This window comes from Mesoplodon densirostris, chromosome 6 (genome assembly GCF_025265405.1).
Source record: "Mesoplodon densirostris isolate mMesDen1 chromosome 6, mMesDen1 primary haplotype, whole genome shotgun sequence".
Classification (NCBI taxonomy): Eukaryota; Metazoa; Chordata; class Mammalia; order Artiodactyla; family Ziphiidae; genus Mesoplodon; species Mesoplodon densirostris.
In genome coordinates this window covers 6,054,022-6,072,275 of record NC_082666.1, presented here as the reverse complement: position 1 = coordinate 6,072,275, position 18,254 = coordinate 6,054,022, and the positions used below count along the sequence as shown (strand labels likewise).

The following is an 18,254-nucleotide window of genomic DNA, read 5'->3' as shown; positions in this document are numbered from 1 at the left end:
TGGGGAGAGGAATGATGCAAATCGCCATGGGGTGTGGTGGGCTCTGCTGATGTCACCTGTGACTCTACCACAGGAAACCAATGCCCTGGCCTCCAGGGATCCCCACTACAATGTGAGCAAGGATGGTACCCTGGTCATCGCCCAGCCATCTGCCCAGGATGCAGGGGCCTATGTCTGCACAGCCACCAACGCCGTGGGCTTCTCCAGCCTGGAGATGCAGCTTTCTGTCAACAGTGAGTGATTGCTGCCCCTGTCCTGGGGGAGGGGCTTGGCAGGCATCGAGGCAGGGGCATGGACCATCTGACCTCACTTGCATCTTCCTTGCATCTCGTCAACCCTGCCTCTAAATTCCTCACGTCTGAAGGGCATGTAGACCAAAGCTGTCCTTCAGAGCACTGTCCCCTGTAGTGTGGGCATGCTCTAAGAGTGGTTCCAACACAGCCCTTGGTCACCGGATGGGGGGAAAGCATCACATTAACGAGCCTTGGAAAGACACAAGGCCCTACACTGGACCCCCTCCCATCTTGGCAGCCCCTTCGCCCACCTTTCTCCCCAGCTCTTTGTGCCCAGACCCTTTGGCCTCCTTTCAATTTCTTAAATGATCCATCCTGCCTCAGGGCCTTTGCACGTGCAGTTTCTTCTGTTGGAATGCCCTTCCCTTACCTGTTCCAGCCTACTTCTCCCGTCAGTCAGATCTCAGTTCTCTCTGATCTCTGAGGCTGTGTCAAGTCACCTTGCTGTGAACTCTCTGGAATGTCCCTTTCTTAGTGCCCATCACAACTGTGATTAAATAATTAACTGTGTGTTGAACTGTTTGGAACCCGTGTTTCCCTGGGGCCCTTGGCACAAAGGGAAACTGGGCATCATCTGATGGTTAATCCCATTTATTCCTGAGAATAAATGGGATAATCAAGGGTGAGAAAGGAGAGAGAGGAGAGGGAGGAGAGAACCTGCCAGAATGTCCCCAGGGAAGGGAGGCAGGATGGAGAGAAGCAAGAGGAGGACACTGGGGCAGGAGGGACCATGTCAGGGTCATCACAGCAAGACGAGCTTCCAGCGGGAGGATGGGGTAGACAGGTAGGGTGGGGTATGACTAGGGGAAGCCATTGGATCTGAGCCCACCCTGAAACCTACACTCTGCCATTATAATAGAGCCCACCCACCTTCTGCACCTCTGGGGTGGCAGTGCCACCTCAGCTTCCCGGGGGAGCCGTGCTGGTCCCCTCTGGGCTGCAACCCCTGAATCTGTGCTCTGTTCACACTCCTTGCATGATTCTACCAACAGCCAAGCCCAGGATCCTTGTGAATGGGTCATGTGACGCAGACAAGCCTCTGAGGGTCACAGCCAAGGCCAGTGACGAGGTGACCCTGGACTGCGAAGCCCAGGGCTCTCCACCCCCACTGGTCACCTGGGCCAAGGACTCCCTTCCTATGCCACCCGTCACCGACAGGTAACCCCAGTTGTGGGGCCTTGGGTCTGGGGATGGACGGAGCTTGGGGTTTGAGGAGACTGACCTCCAGGTGACCCGTGACCCGGCCAGTGTGTGGGACCCTGTGGACACCCCCAGGGGCATGCAATCCGATTACACACACAGCACTTTTGGCCATTGGCCTTTAAGGGAGCGTGGATGCCCTTCAGAGGGGGAAGGCCTCTGAAATAACACGCACGCAGTGCTTCACGCACGGCCGAGGGGTGCTGCGTGCAGGATCGCCTTCAATCTGCTCAGCAGAGCAGAACTGAGTGGAACTGGGGCTCAGCGAGGTGGGGTGACCTGCGTGTGGTCACTCAGCTGGGAAAGAGTGATGCCACGGCTGAGACCTCCTCCTGAGCGAGACACGTGCGCCGTCCGTGCCTGCTCCGCGGACCAGGTGTCTGGCAGCCGGGATTTCAGGGACCCTGAGAGTGGGGCAGAAAGGGAAGAGGTGCTGGGGCATCCTTCAAAGCCTGGCTGCACCTCCCCAGGCAGGGGTGTCGGGCGGGGTGGTTCCAGACGAGAAGGCCTCAGACTCCTGGGACCCTTGACCCTCGAGGAGTGGGGCTGTGACGAGGGGGCAGCTCTGGACGGTGACATCAGCCCTGGCGGGGCCTTTGACAAGTTCCAGATGGAGGCGGTCTCAGAGCAGCCTGCTGTGCAAGATCCCACTCCTGACACCCCCACGTGGGTCTCTACCTCTCAGAACATCTGTTTGGTGCACCCTCCCGTCCTTGAAGCCTGCACGCCTGCACACGGCTGGGGTCCTGGGGCTGGGCTGGCGCTGTGCTGCCCCCATCCGCGCGCCCTTTGGTGTCTCTGCAGCCCAGGTCGTAGGTGGGGGAGGGAGTGGTCGTCTGGGGGAGCCTGCATCTCTCCGCAGAAAGCCTGGTCCTGGTTCCTTGGCTGGGCAGCCGCCTGGCGGGTGCTTGTTTATTTATGGTTTGTTACTGAAATGGCACACCGCATTTCCCATTTGTTCACCCCTCCTTGTTGTGGTGTGTTAATAGATCAGCCGGGAGCCATAAATCTGTGAGAGCTGCTTTTGCAATCCTGGAGTTTTGTTCTGTTCCTTCTCCCCTGGCCCCCTCCACTTCGAGCTGGCTTACGGCTTTCTCTTGAGGTTTATGAGATTCCAGGAGTTCACCTACATGAGGTGGGAAAATATGCCTGGAGGGTGGGGCTGGGGTGAAGGGCTCAGACCCTGGAGTTCATCAGACCTGAGTGTGGATCCCGGCTGCTTCTGTATTAGTCGGTGGCCTCAGGTGGCCACTGGTTCCTCCTGGACCGTTTCTCCATCTGTAAAGTGGACAAGGTTTAAACCCTGTTCTCAAGATACAGTGATGGATGTGTGATGCTTAGTACATTGTCCGTGGTGGAAAGTCACTCCCTTTGACAGCATTTTCCTGCTGCTGCTATAAACGAAAGCATCATTTCCAGCTTTCAAAAATTATCATCATCCTATCTGTCATTTAATTCTCACCAACATTTTTCAATGAAAAAGCTTTATTGAGATATAAATCACATGCTTTCCAATTCTGCGTTTTTAAGTACATTCTAAGTTGTGCAGCCATCACCACAATTAACTTGAGAACATTTCCAGCACCTTCCTCCTCACAAAAAATCCCCTCACTCATTGGCAGTCCCTTCCCATCCCTGCCCGACCCCAGCCCAGCCCCCGGCAACCACTCATCTGCTTTCTGTCTTTGGATTGATCTCTTCGGGACGTCTCTTGTAAATGGAATCATGCGCTCTGTGGCTTTTTGTGTCTGGCTGCTTTCACTTAGCATGATGTTTGTGAGGTTCCTGCTTGTTGTAGCAGGTGTCAGGACCTTGGTCCTCTTTATGGCTGGATAATATTCCGTTGCCTGGATAGAGCCCCTTTTGTCGATTTATTCACCAGTTGATGGACACCTGGGCTGTTTCCACTTGCTGGCGATTGTAAATAACCTCATAGACCTTTGATGGTATTGACACTTCGTTTGCAGGCTCTGGGTCCCCGTGGTTCTTTGGGCCTCCCTGTGGCATATGACAGCTTCCCCGCGCAGAGCAAAGCTCCCTTTTCTGCCAGACACACAGTTCCCCTTAGTCCCACAGCCATTCAGGCAGAAGATGCAGATTTTAGAAAACCCATGGGAAACCCACAGGGAGCAGTGGTGGTGCGGGGGCAGCTTTGCTGTCTGTCTGCTCCCCTCCCCCTCTCCCTCCTCCACCTCTTCCTCTTCCTTCTCCGAGGGACCCCCAAGGCTCAGCTTCAAAGCTGCCATTCTGGAAGCTTGAGAACTTATTCTGATGAGTCGTGGGTGTTCCTCTACTTCCAGGTTCTGTGTTCCTTCTGCCTGGCTGAGCTGCTCCCTCTTCTGTGGTGGCCCCCTTCTCTGTCCTTGGATGGGGGAAGGCCTGAACCTATTCGGGTTGCCCGGGGCCTCTCTTTCCTGAACCTGTGCCAACCTTGGCCAAGGGCTGCGGTCAGGGTCACCAACAGACCTCCAGTGTTGGTGCTTCTTCTAAGCTCCTTGGTAACTCTGGTGCAATCAGGGTTGAGAACCACAACGTGGCTGAGCCTCTGAGGCCTCCTGCATCTCTGTTTGGGCAGGGGGGGTGGCCCTCTTCTCCTGCTGGCCATCCTGGAGGTGGGTGGGGTGAGCGGCATCATGCCCAGTGCCTTGAGGGGGAAACAGAAGCCATGGGGTGTGGGGAACTGGGATCCTGATCTTCTCACTTCCCGGGCTGGGCCCTAAGTGCACACCCACACACCCACAGACACACATAGACATGCACAGACATATACAGACATGCCCGGACACATATAGACATGAATACACATGGACAGGCGCACAGACAGACACAGACACACATAGACACACAGCCATGCACACTGACACAAACACAGATACAAACACATGTGGACATGCACACAGACACACCAGAGATGCAGACATGAGAACACGTGGACACACACATATCAGGCTTCTGGGCCAAGGTCGGGCAGGCCACTGCTCTTTCTGGAGATTCTAGAGAATATTCCGAACTCAGGGAGCCTTGACCTCCTGGGTCAGAAAGTCCTAATGGAAAGAAAACATAGTAGGAGCTTGAGTAGCCATGAAACTCTAAACCACCCGCCTGTGTCCACGACCCCTTCCAGTGTGTTCTTGTAGATGCTTCTAGGGAATTAAATTTAGTGCATCTTCCATTCTGCCCTTATCATTGATATTTTTCCACATTTACCCATTTTCTAGATTCATCCTGGCCCACGTCATTGCTTTCCATTTAAAGGGCAAGATAACATTCCAGGGCGTTCAGCTCTCATCGTTGCTAAGCTCTTTCTCTGTTTGGGGCAGATGCTCCATTGCCAGTTTTTGGCGGTAATAAATGGGGCTGTTGGAACATTTTTGCACAAATGCTTCTCTTTATCTCCTGGGTCATTTCCTTGGGGTATAGCCCTGAAAGCCAATGGCTGAGTCCAAGCCTGGGAATGGTTATCAGGTGCCTCTTACCCTGTGGGACTGCTGTTTGTGAAAGGACCATTTGAGTTGTGAATTCAGAATTGAGAAGTCCACAGGATTTATTGAGCATCTCATGTGCCCAGGACTGTGCTGAAACTGTCTAGGAGAGAGAAGACATGGGCTCCGGCTGTGTGTGACATCAGGTAGCGAAAGACCTAAAGTCCCATCCCAGCCTTGCCCCCAACTCTCTGAATGAACCTGAGCAAGACCCTTCCCCTCTCTGGGCCTCAGTCTTCCTGTCTGAGAAATGAAAGGGTTGGACAGAGAGTGCCTAGTGGCTCTGGTCCCATGATTCAGCCCAGGGATGCTGGGGCGAGGTGGTGTTGCTAGGCAACAATGTTTGTTTCTGGTTCTGATGTGTATCTGGGACAGCTGCGAGTACTCCTGGCTTCAGCACTGGCTCCCGGGGGCAGCCGGCCAGGGTCCCACACAGGGCCAAACCAGCCGCATCCGGGGGAGGGGAGGGGACAGGGAGAGGATTGAGCACCCCGAGGATGCTGCAGGGCAGTCGGCACACCCACTCCCTCTCATGGCCCAGCGGAGAGGTGGGGGCTGCAGCTGGGTTCTGATGATCCAGGAGAAAAGCTGCTTCCTCCTTAGAAGCGAGTGGCATGGCATGGACTGCCTGGGGGCCCCTCGTGGGGTCTTTACCTTGGTGGGTCTTCATAGCTCATCTGATTCCTGGCCTGGTGGCTGGGTGACCATGGACAGCAGGACTTCATCTCTCTGGGTCTCTGCAAAAGGGGTGATGATAGTAGGATCTGCCTGCCTTGCAGGTTTGGCTGTTGAGAGTTTCAAGTGACAGTGTGCGCGGAAGGGCTTAGCTGTGCAGTGGCGCATAGGAAGCACTCAAGTGTAGACAGCTGTCACCTGTTAGCATCTCTGGGTTTATGTTGCACGGGCTCAGAGGATGTGTATTCTCCCCTGTGCTCATATATTGTGCTTGGCCCTTTCGTTGGTATCCGGCCCCTCTTCCTAAACTGCTCCAGCTTCGGGTTTCCGTTTGGGGCTTCGTTATAAGGGTCTATGGTGTGGGTCAGGGTCAGAGTGGCCACTGGTGGTTGAAGGTGCTGTCCAGCCTGACTGGTGCTGGGGGCGGGGGGGGATGGGCAATCCCTGCTTCAGGCTCAGACCCCACCCTGGCCCAGCAGACAAGCGCCCAGCATGTATCTGCATGTGGTGGACGTCTGTTGAGCGCTGTTTGACTGCGTGCTGTGGGTGAGGATTCACCTCTGGTGGGCTCGGTTCTGCAGGGGGTGCCGTTCACTCATTCGACAGCCTCCGCCCAGAAGGCTCTGCTCACACAGTGAGGTTGGACGGGCCCTTTAGAAACGGGGGCATCAGGGTGAGCATGGGACACAGCAAGAGGGCCTGGGCGCAGGCCAACCACCCAGATTCTGAGCAGCCTGAGGACGGGGAGCATTTCCTTCACCCCAGTGGCCCACCTTGAACCCAGTGGCTCTTTGTCATGTGAGTGAATGAATGAATTTACAAGAAATTGGCTGAACTCAGCTCCATGGAACTCAGAGCAGGAGAAGTGTAACCTGCCTGCACTCGGCAGGGAAGGGTTCATGGGGGAGCTAGAGGCTGTGCTGCCTTGAAGGGGGTCTGGGGGCAGGAGAGCCGCACTGAGACAGGGTGGGGTGTGGGAAACAGTGTGAGCGAAGGTGGGAAGGGGCGCGTGTGTGGACAGGGACAGCTGGGATTTGCCACCAAATATTTATCGAGCACCTGTTGTGGGCCAGCCCCTGTGCTAAGCGCTGGGAACATGGCAGGAACCACCTGGGCAATCTGGCCGCTCCCTTCACGGAGCCATCAGACAGCGACAGGTGATTACGGGTGTGTTAAATGCCATAAAGCCTCCAGGAGTGTGTAAGTGAGAGCAGGGGTCCAGCAGGGGCAGCTTCCCTGAGCCACAGAGGAGCTGGAGAGGGGACCCCAAGCTGGGTTGCAGCGAAGGTGTGGCCTGGGATTTGCACTTTCTATCAGATGCCCTTTGGTCTCTCCAGGCGGATACATCCCCCTTGGAGCTCAGAGGACCTGGGGGACACGGCAGGGTAGGTGGATCTCCCTCCCCGTCCCCCATCATCTGCATGGCTGTGTGATCCTCGCAGCCAACAGTGAAGCTTCCAGCGCAGTGGAGGTCCTAAACAGGAAATTCCCCTCGAACCTCTCCATGTTTTCATCTGGGCGCCACGCAGGGAGGCTGCTGCTAATTACACCACAGGCACAGGGCACACGGCAGCGCTCTCCCCACTTCCTCCCACCTCCCCCCTGCCCCTGACACCCCTCCCGGGGCTGCAGCCCCCAAACCCCAAGGAGCCTTGGGAATGTGGAGAGAGAGCGCCCCGGGGGGCGTGGGGCGGGGGCGGTGCAGAAGGTCTGCCCTGGAACCCCTAGACCTCTAGGTCCTGTTTGGTCTGCCCCAGGCCTCATACCTTTTTCCTATATCTGGTCTGAGTGGGGTTTGCTCTGTGCCAGGTCTGGGCTAGGTTCTGGGGATACAAAGGCAAATAAGATGGCCGGGGATGTGTCCTCTTAGGGCCCGCAGGTGACAGGTGGTCACAAGCCGGTGCGGTGGGGGTTGTGATGGGGAGGGCTCTGCAGGCCTCAGCTTGACCATTTGTAAGATGGAATTTCCATTCATTCCGTTTCCTCCTTTGTGGTATAGTGAGCAGCCTTCCCTTTCTAGGAAATGACCTGGGGGTCATCATGAGAAAGACAAGATGCCTACATTTATTGTTGAGAATTGTTTCCACTTTTGGAGGTTTCTTTCATTATTTTTTTTTTTTAATCCCAGAAGCTCCCACTTCCTCTCCTTTTAAGGGCTTGGTGAGGGAGGAAGCAGCTTCTCTAAAGTTCTTAGAAGAACTAGAAGGCAACCTCTGAGATAAAGGAGTCCAGAGCAGCCTTTTCAAATATGAAGAAATTGGGGTTCAGAGACGTTCTCTGCCCTGCCTGGGCTGGCTCAGCACGTCTATAGCAGAATTGGATCTCAGATCCAGAACTCTGGTGCTCAGCCTAGACCTCTTTTTGCTGACCCATGCGTCCCTGCTTGGCTAGTCGAGGTTTGTGGCAAAGTCCCCTGAGGGAACCGTGTCCCTGCATCAAGTGTGACTCAGTGTGTATGTTTCAGCCTCAAACTGATTTGGCTCGTGTTGGGTGGATATCAACATTATTTAACTTAAGAAAAAAAATTGTGGTTGAGAAAAGCCAAGCCAGGGGAGGGGAGCCACACGGGGGAAATGTTTACTTGTCACTGAGACAAGAAAACATCTGTGTTGTGTTTTTTCCTTTTTTCTTCCAGTTTGGAAGATTAAGGGACCTACTTAGGGCTGCCCAGCTGATTGGGGGCTGGGGGACAAAACACAGACATGTTGAGGGGGGTGTGGTTTTTACTAGCAGCTGGGCTGTTTATCGAGCACTTACTATGTCCCAGGGACCATGGGCTTTGTGTGCATCGTGTCACTCCATACATGCCATCTCCTGTGATCCCAGCTGAGGACACTGAGGCTCAGGGAGACAGAGTCCTTGGCCCAAGGTCAGCCTTCAAGAGGCCGAATGGTGGTGGATGCGGGGGCCACTTGCTGTCAAAGCCCAGTTCCCACCTGCTCCTCCGGGCTGCTTCTCAGGGCAGGGGCACTTCCCTGTGTCCTGGGGCAGTGCTCCCAAGGGGTGGTCCCCCTGAGGACCTTGGTAAAACCCCGATTCCAGCCTCCGCCCACAGATCGGAGTCTCTGGATGGGGCCTGGGAATCTGTATGTTTTACATATAGCTGGAAGATTCTGATAAGAAGCCCTGCTCTACAAGGGGGAATGATGGACCCTACCTGTGAGAGCTGATGGCGTGTGAGCCTGTGGCGCAGGAGTCCTGCTCCTGTGCGTGGGGACACATACATCAGTGTGCAGAGAACTCTGGTGGCGAAAGAAAGAAAGAACGAATGAAGAAGAGAGGGGGGGAGGAAAGAAAAACCTCAATGTTTCAATGCCCACCAAAAGGAGAACAAATTAATCCAACTGTGGTACGATCACACAACAGACTACTATACAACAGTGAAAAGTGAATGAATTAGACCCACACACATACACATGATGCCATTTATATAAGAGTTTTAAACGAGGCAAAACTGCATTGCGTATCGTTATGGATGCACTGACGTCACCATGATAACAGCTGACCTCTGTTGAGTACGTCTGTTGCAGGCACTGTGCTGTGAATTAGGTCTTTCAGTTCTCTGGACAACGCTATGAGGGATAAGTACCACTGTGTCTCTTTTTTCCAAAAGGAGACACAACCGAGGCACAGAAAGGTTAAGTGACTTGCCCGGCCTCACACAGCAAGCACATGGCAGAACAGGGTCGGACCTAGTTGTCCCAGCCTAGTGCCTGGGCTCTAGAGACCACTGCCTGGTCTATCACTCACAACTGTCCTCAGAGAACTTGCCCCAGGTGCCTGTTGGATGCTCAGGGCAAACTGGACGAAGGGTTTGCTGGGTAGGGGGATTACAAGCCCACTTTACATATGGGGAGACAGAAAACCAGCAGAGCAAAGCTAGTTACCCGTGGTTGTCCAGAGAGTGAATTGCCAGCAATATTGACCCGTTTAATAAGTGCACGTCCAGCACTTGGCTTGCAGCTGCTTGGGAGATGGGGCTATTGTCATCCCCGTTTTGCAGAGGAGGGATCTGAGACTCAGCAGAGAGGGGAGTGGAGACCAGGACTGGAGCCCAGCTGTACCCTGATCAGCATAGGCGGGGGAGGAGCTGGCCCTTGGAGGTTACCACCCCCACTCCCCACCCCCGTGCCAGCTGCTTGTACTTGGGGCCCTGCTGTGGCCAGTGGCCGCAGCTGCCAACCCAGTTCTAGGGGGGCAGGGGCTGCACGGAGCCAGCACATGTGGGCTGGTGACATCATATCTGCTGGGGCCCCCTCGGGTCCAGCCCAGCTGCAGGAGCCTGGCTGGGGGTCCCAGATCCCTGTGGGATGGGGGCCAGGTGACTTCAGCAAACTGGGACAGGTTGGGGAGCACAGCGATGGGGGACCTCTACAGTTTCCTCCTGAGGGCCCAATACAGCGCCGGACAACAGGACACTGAAAAGCCCTGGATTCAGAGCCTGGCCAGACCTGGCAATTAGACGCAGAGGGTCTCTGGGCTGCAGCTTCTCCCTGGAAGCCGTTGGGGGGGACCTCCAAATGAGGCCTCATCCCCACTCTCAGGGCAGGGTCGAGGAACGGTAGGCGTGTGTATTAGAGGAGGGAGAGTTACTGGCGACTAGGTACCAGGCCCTGGGCTGAGCCCATGTGGAATCTGTTCACCAGCCTCAGCCAGAGAACTTCTTAATGTGCCCATTTTACAGATGAGGAAATGGAGGCTCCAAGAGGTGAAGGGACTTGCTTCACCTAGCTGGGAAGGGTTCAAAGTTAAACCCAGCCAGCGGACTCCTAGTCTAGTGCTCTTTGTCTGTTATGCAAGTTGGAGGGGACCTGGCCTTGGCCTGTGGTTTGGGGGAAGTGGAGGCAGGGCAGGGGGAGGAGTGAAGGGTGGGTGGCGGACACTGCCTCAGTCCTGGCAGGCTTCCTGGAGGAGGCAGCTGGTTCAAGTTGGGTCTTGGGCCTTTCCAGCAGAGGTGGGGTCGACTGGGGTCTTACCAGTGCCCCTCACTCCCACAGGCATTGCCTCCTCCCATCAGGCTCCCTGCATCTGGCCCAGGCCCAGGTGAGTGACAGCGGCCTCTACGAATGCACAGCCAGTAACCCTGCAGGGTCCGCTGCTCAGTACTACATCCTCAGGGTGCAAGGTAAGGCCCTGGCTGGCAGCCTGTCTCACACCGCTCCTCCAACCCCCATCTTTCTTAGGCCTCTCATGCCCCTCCCCCGTCTCCACGCCAGGCTCTGTCACCCCCTCATGGCCCTCCAGTGTTTCTTCCATCAACTCTATTTCCTGTCTTTTTCAAGCCTTATCTCTCCTTTTTCTCACCCCTCGTCTTCCCCTCTCCTGAACCCCTTGGTTGAGCCCGGAGAGTCTGTTCAGAGGCCCCCTAAGAGCAGAGGGCAGGGCCCCTTGACGTTGGAGACTTGGGTGTTGGGAGGGGGACCCACGGAGGGGGTTCTGGTTCCTGGCTCGGGCGGGGGCCCAGGAGTGCATGTTCACCTGGGTGTCCAGGTTCCATTCACAGAAGCCACCCAGTCACTCCACCAAAGAGGCGGGGACCTTATCATCTCCAGGAGCACGGGGATGAGTTGTCTGAGACAGGGGTCCTCTGACTGCAGCCCTCAGCCACTACTGACCTACATGCCGTTTTCATGTGGCCCACGAGTGAAGAATGATGTCTACATTTTTAAATGATTGGGGGAAAAAAGACAAATAATGTGACATGAAAATTATATGGAATTCAGGTTTCAGTGTCCATAAATACAAGCCTTATTGGAGCGCCATCACACACGTTCGGTTACATAGCGCCTGTGGCTGCTTTCACGCCGTAATGGCAGAGTTGAGTGGTTGAGACAGAGACCATCTGGTCTGCAAAACCTTTTCAGAAAAAGCCCTTTCCAGAAAAAGCCAACCCCTGATCTAAGCTGACTCCCCATTTTACAGGTGGACAGGCTGAGGTTCAGAGAGGGAGGGGCTCAAAGCTTCGCTATGAGTTTGCATGAGCATGGGAGTGAAACAGAGAAGCAGGAAGCAGGGGGATGAGCAGGGCCTCAGAGTCGGCAGATCTGGGTTTGAATGCTGACTCTGCCACGGACTGGCTGTGTGACCTTAGGGCAGCTGCTTGGCTTCTCTGAGCCTTGGATTCTTCTTCTATAAAGTGGAGGCAATAATGCCTATCCCATAGCTGTCAGAAAGGATGTTGAAGACATCAGGCATTCATCACGGTGGAAACTGCTGTTGTTTGCAGCAAGTGTTTTTAGGGGGGGTGGGTGCGGGCAGGGCATGTACACCCTCGTGCTCCTGGACAGTGAGGCTCTGGGCTCCGGGTGGGGGAGCTGATCTCTGCCTAGGGGCCAGCTTCCATAGATGGTCTTATCTTCGGGCTCCTACTCTGAAGCTGGGAAGGGATTGGGTGTCCTCAGCTTCCCCCAAGGGCCCAGGACACTTGTCCTCGTCTTTGAGAATTCTCCCGGGCTCATCCAGTCTGGCCCCACGGAAGCCACCTGGATTTCTGGTCACACAGACTCAGCCTTGGGGCCGGTCCAGCTCCTATGAGCCGACGCAGTGGGTGACTCTGGTCAAGTCACACAACCTTTCTGAGCCTCAGTTTCTTCATCTGCAAAATGGACATAGCATCACCCACCCCGTAGGAGGGACCAACTGGGATGGAGGATGGGAAAGTTGCTTGAAAAACACAAATGCAGAAGAAACAATACCCACTATCCTCCCCAAGCCAGGAAAGGGAAAGAGCGAGCTGGGAACCCTGAGAGTGAGTCTAGCCGCCGTATTTTAGGCACCACTGTGGAGCAGGCTCCATGCTGGCTGCTCTAGTGCTGCATTTCATTTCATCCCAGGGCTTCTTTGTGAGGAGGGGAAACCGAGGCTCCAGCCAGTGTGGGGTCCTGTGGACGAGAGGGGCAGGGCTGGGATTTGAACCTCCCCTTCTGTGCATGCTGCCGCCTGGGTTGACTCAGTCCCGCCGCCCCGTGGGCCTCAATGCACTGAGCTGGTGTTTCCCAGCTGGTGGTTCTCAAATGGTGCTGGGTGCAAGCCTGGGGGTAGGGATGGGGGTGGGGGCTGGGGAGGGGTGGTAGGGGAGTAAGCTGAGCACGGAGGATCGATTTTTTTTTTTTTTTTTTTTTTGTGGTACTCGGGCCTCTCACTGTTGTGGCCTCTCCCGTTGCGGAGCACAGGCTCCAGACGCGCAGGCTCAGCGGCCATGGCTCACGGGCCCAGCCACTCCGCAGCACGTGGGATCTTCCCAGACCGGGGCACGAACCCGTGTCCCCTGCATCGGCAGGCGGACTCTCAACCACTGCACCACCAGGGAAGCCCGAGGAGCGATTTTTTGATGGCAACACGTGTATTCAAGGGAAAGGCTGATTCTACTCTTGCAGGGGGGTCCACACGGGATGTCCTACTGTCAATCGCCCCCCACAATGACGATTTCTGCTGGTTGGCGACGGCCAGGGGTGTGGGGAGCCCTGCAGCAGGCCGGGCCCTCTCTGTAAGTCTGGGCTCTGTGACTCCCCCCACCCGGGGCCCCTGTCTTGACACCCCTCCCCGTGGCCCTGTCAGTGCCCCCCCAGGTGCAGCCGGGCCCGCGGGTCCTGAAGGCATTGGTGGGAGAGGCTCTGGACCTGAACTGCGTGGCCGAGGGCAACCCAGAGCCCCAGCTGACCTGGTCCAAGGATGGGGTGGCCCTGCGGGGCGGGGGGACCGAGGGCTCCGTCCACTTCATGGCCATCCGAACCTCGGACGCTGGGACGTACCGCTGTGAGGCCTCCAGCAGCGCTGGGGTGGATGCCTGGGAGCTGGAGCTCAGGGTGCTGGGTGAGTCTCCCCTGAGCCCCAGAGCTTACCTCCCCACTCCTTCCCCAGCAGCAGCCAGGGCTTCTGAGCTGCTGGACCCCTTGCTTCCTCCCAGCCCCCGAAGCCGTGTCGGGCCGCTTTCGCCAGCCCTGGGGGTGCTCCGTCCTCGGGGTGGGGTGCAGGCGCCGTGAGGTCGTGGCTGAAGAGCAGCGGACCAGCTTCTCCCACTTCCCAGCTGGACAACCATCAGCCAGTCATTTATACTCTCTGACCCTGTAACATGGGTCCAGTAACATGTGAGGGGTCAGTGAGAGAATGTGTGTGAAGTGCCTGGTGCATAGAAAGTTCTGGATCCCTGGTGCTAGCATTTTCACTATGATGAATTTGAAACACACTCAGAGAAGGCAGGGCAGGACGATCCTGAGCTCAGCCCCCCGAGCCCGCAGGATCGTGCGTGGCACTGAGGGCTGCTCCATGGGCCACCCTGCAGGGGGTGAGCTGGTGCCATGGCCCTGACTCTCCCTGAGGCTGAGGGCTGGGATGCGGGGCTTGTACCCCCTTATTCCAGCTGGGGTTCTGGATGGGAATGCCCCCTCCACCAGCCCTCGGCTCCTGGTGGGGGGAGCACCAGGCTTTGGGTTTGGGCGTGTGAGTGTGGCCACATTACCTTCCACCAGAGCCGCCATACTGGGGGCCCGATGAGACCAGTGGTCTGCTGGAGAAGGTAGCAGGAGAGAACGCCAGCTTGCCGTGCCCTGCCAGAGGTGAGGCTGGGCCCTGGGCTCTGGGCTGGGAGGGGGAGAAAACCCACCCATGTTTCAGTGCCCTTGGTCACTGTGGGCAGTGCGCGTGGGTATGGAGGCTTATGGGGTCCCCACTCCTGTCCAGGACCATGCCAGGAACTTCATCCCATCAGCAGCCCTAAAGGATGGGTATTAGCATTAGCTCTATTTTTTATTAGGGGCAATTTAGGCCCAGAGCGGTTAAGAGGGTTGCCTGAGGTCACAGCCAGAAGGTGACTCACGGAGTATAATCTGCTTTAACCCCAGCCCCGAGTGCCCGTTAAACCCTGGGCCCCTCTGCGCCTGGGGATTGTAACAACTGGGGCTGAGGAAGGCCCCAGGGTCCTAGGATCGGTGCTTGGTGGCCCCTGCCTCTCCCCAAGCCCCAGGCTTTCTCACAGGGCATGGATTCACGCAGTCCTGGGCAAACCAGTCCCTTGGGACCCCCTTTGGGCTACAGCACAGTGTGGGGTGGAGATAGCCACCCCTGGGTCAATTCCCTGGTGCCGGGCAGTTCACACCTCCTTTCTGAGCCTCAGTTTTCTCAGCTGTCCAGTGGGGTCACACCTGTCCCTCCACACAGGGCTGCTGTGAAGGCCCAGTGGACAACAGGAAGTTTAGGTCCCAGCACCGTGCCTGGCACATAGTAGGAGCTTGAGGAAATGTGTTGAATGCATTCCACTGTTCCGTAAAATCTCCCTGCGGCACCCAGTGGATCCCACTGGCTGCCAGAGTTGCTTCTGGCTTTGGGTCAAAATGGCCAAAATGTCTCCCCTGTGCTTGGATGGTGCTCTCTAGAAGGTCAGGTGTCTGGGTGTCTAAGAAGTAACTGGTAGCTTATAAAAAGCCTGGCAGGAGCCAGGAGAGCTGGTTCTAGTCTGCACTGCACTCCTCATGCCACAGGATCCAGGGAAGTCCTTGGAATGGGACAGAGGGAGGGCCAGGTAGGAGGCAGGTGGGAGCAGACCACCTGGAGGGGCCATTGTCCCGCTCTTGACCAGGGCGCCACCTTGTGTCAGTATCTGGTAACAGCAAGGAACCTGTAGGGCCCTCCCGGGACCACCAGCCTCGGCCTCCTGCCCTGATATCCCACAGTCACTCCCAACCCCAGCATCATCCCTGGTCAACCAGGGGCCTGTCCTCTGGGCCTGACTTCAGCCAAGTCAGCATAAGCCAAGTCGCCTCCATCAAAACTGCCTGTCCCCGCCCCGCACCCCACCCCACCCCCCTTGGCCTTCTCTCTTTCAAGCAGGTGGCTGCCCGGTGGGCAGTGTTGGGCGCTGGTATTCACCAGCCATGTGACCTTGGGCTCGGAGGGCTCTGAGGGAGAAAGGAGAAAGGCTGGAGCACCAGAGGGCGTGCCCCATGGGAGTCCTGGTACCTGCAGTGGGTGGCACCATCCGCCTCCTCCTTGTGGGGTGGTACAGAGGCCAGGAGCCTGGCCACCAACTTGCTGGTGATTTTGGACATTGCTCCTCTCTTGGTCTCTGTAAAATGGGAGTGCAGGCAAGGTGAGTGGTTTTTCAGCAACAGCCCTGAGTCCCTGGAGCCTTCCTGTCACAGAGCAGTGGTGCAGTTCTGTGTGGTTAGAGCTCATTTAGGGGTTAGATGTTTGCATTAAAAAAAAAAAAAAAAAAGCTTCCAGGGTTCAAAACTCAATACCCCTCAAGGCTGGCAGCTCTGAAGTCCTGGTCTCTGGGTGGCAGGAGGATGGGCTGGGGCCTTTGGGAAAAGATGAGGAGCTGGGAGGGGCATGTGTGTGTCTGTCGGGTGTATGTGTGTATGTTGTGTGTATGTGTTCACACATGTGTCTCCGTGGTGGGGAGCAGCTGGGACACTCCAGCAGGCATCCTGGGCAGACACAGAGGAAACAGCAGAGGGGTCTATGAGAAAACAGACACAGAGGATTAAGTAGCCCAAGGATCGCAGAACATGGGTGGCCCTCCTTTTCCCTCAGGGCCAGCGGGCAGAGTCCCCAGCACTTAAGCAGGAGCAGTCAGTACAGGGTGGGGTGGGGCAGGGGCCCTCCCGAACGAGACGACACCCAGGATGCCTTGGATGTGCCGCATCTTGATTGTAGCCCCATTCCCCCCTAGATGGGGTGTCTCACCCCTCCCTCTGAAAGTGAGGATAAAAGAGCAAGTGAGGTAGAGAGAGTGTGCTTACAAAGCGCCCCGAGCTGCCAGGGGAGTCAGCAGATGTGGTGCATGATAACTGGTATTTAGCAACGATTATGACCCCAATGGGGGGTGATGGAGGGGCTGCAGGCTGCCCTCCTGCTCGGCGCTAGCAGAGGTAGGAAGGCAGGTGAGGGCCCAGCAGGCAGGGCAGTGGGTAAGGGCTGCCCTCGTCCTGAGATCAGTCTGCGGAGATGGGGCTCACGTGACCCAGGCCCCGCTGCGACCACTGGGCGCCATGCCTCATGGGCACGTGTGCTGCTTGAAATGCTGGGTCATTCCTTCAACAACGATCTGAAGACCTACTGTGTGCCCTGGCCCAGTGGGGCAGCCGCACCCACTGTGCGCCGGGCCGTGTGAGCCGACAGGCTGGTAGCAGCGCCAGACACTGCACAGTCTGACGTGAGGAGTGTCGGAGAAGGGCCTCCAGGGGGACTGCGGTGCTCACGGTGGGGCTAGGGGTGTGTGGCCAGCGGTGCCCGCCTGCCTCATGCCTGTGAGGGGAAGCACAGGCCCGGCCCACCTGGGTCCTCCACCGTTTATGTGCGGATCCGATGGGACAATATGGGTACTGAGCATGGCGGTCTCATTCATTCATGTAGCACCTACTGTGTGCCAGGCGCTGGGCTTGCAGCTGGGGGTGCAACGGGGAACAAAGCAAAGACTTCGGACCTTGTGGGGGGAGACAGACAATAGGCCAAAAAAAAAAAAAAAAGCCTAAAGAAGTGCATCTTCTGTACATTAGGAAGTTGGAGATGGCGGGCAAAAGAGAAAACACAGGGCAGGTGAGGGGGCTGGGAGTGTGGATGAGGTGGGGCCTCTGCGAAGGGAACCAGAAAAGGCTCTGGCCCCTGTGCCTGTGGCCCTCGGGCCGCTGGGAGGCCATGTGGACACACAGCACTGGGTGGGGAGGTGACAGGTGTGTGAGCACCTGCTACTCCTCCAGCCTGGGGGGCAAGGAGGTACCTGAGACCTCCCCCAACCCCGGAGGGTCAGCATCCCTTGCACGGGGGTGGGGAGCAGTGTGGGTGTGGACAGGGAAGGGGACAGGTTTTCGTGCTGATGACTCTGTGCCCTGCCAGGGACGCCCAAGCCACAGGTCACTTGGCGGAAGGGCCCGTCCTCAGAGCCCCTGCGGGGCCGGCCGGGCCTGGCAGTGCTGGATGAAGGCTCTCTGTTTCTGGCCTCGGTCTCTCCCGCTGACGGTGGAGACTACGAGTGTCAGGCCACCAACGAGGCGGGCTCCGCATCCAGGAGAGCCAAGCTCATAGTCCATGGTGAGCAGGGACCCCAGGGCTGGGGAACGGCTTGTACACACCTCCCAGTGGTACCCATGGAAGCCTGGGTGGGACAGCGCCAGCTCCCCAGCCCGAGAGCTCACCGCAGGGGAGGCCACAGGTCCCTGCCCTCCCCCACTCCGTGCTTGTTGGGGAGGGCTTGAGGGTGTCAGGAAAGTGGCAGGTTGCATGGGCATCCCCATCCCCAGAGAGACCTCCACGGAGACAGTGTAAGGAGAAGAACCTGGAACTCCATAAAAGGCTCTAAAATGGTCTAGTGAATTTATTCTAGAAGGCTCACTGATGGCAAATGAGAGTCCCAAAGCCCCCCTCCACTGAAGCTGCTGAAACTACCCAAGGTTCCTATTCTTCCCGCAGCAGGAAGAGCTTCCCACAGCTCCCGCCCCCTCCCCCTCCCCCCGCCCCTGGTGCTGTGTGCAGGGGGAGGGGAGCCCTTCTCCTCAACACGGGCTTATGGAGGGGGTGGGAGAAGCAGTTTTATGGTTCCCGGGAAATTTGTTTCAAAGACATACCTAGGCCCCATCTTCAGAGATTCTGACTTGGGGTGGGGGAGGGT

The 18,254-nt window shown here is 56.9% G+C and overlaps 1 protein-coding gene across 1 annotated transcript in view; it reads left to right on the top strand.

The window, feature by feature from the left end:
* Positions 1-18,254, top strand: part of HMCN2 (hemicentin 2) — a 148,713-nt gene that overhangs the window by 57,534 nt on the left and 72,925 nt on the right. The window contains exons 21-26 of the mRNA XM_060101560.1: positions 74-233; positions 1,286-1,451; positions 10,648-10,775; positions 13,208-13,462; positions 14,119-14,205; positions 17,483-17,677. Coding sequence (XP_059957543.1) covers positions 74-233; positions 1,286-1,451; positions 10,648-10,775; positions 13,208-13,462; positions 14,119-14,205; positions 17,483-17,677 — 991 coding nt within the window. The remainder of the gene's footprint in view (positions 1-73; positions 234-1,285; positions 1,452-10,647; positions 10,776-13,207; positions 13,463-14,118; positions 14,206-17,482; positions 17,678-18,254) is intronic.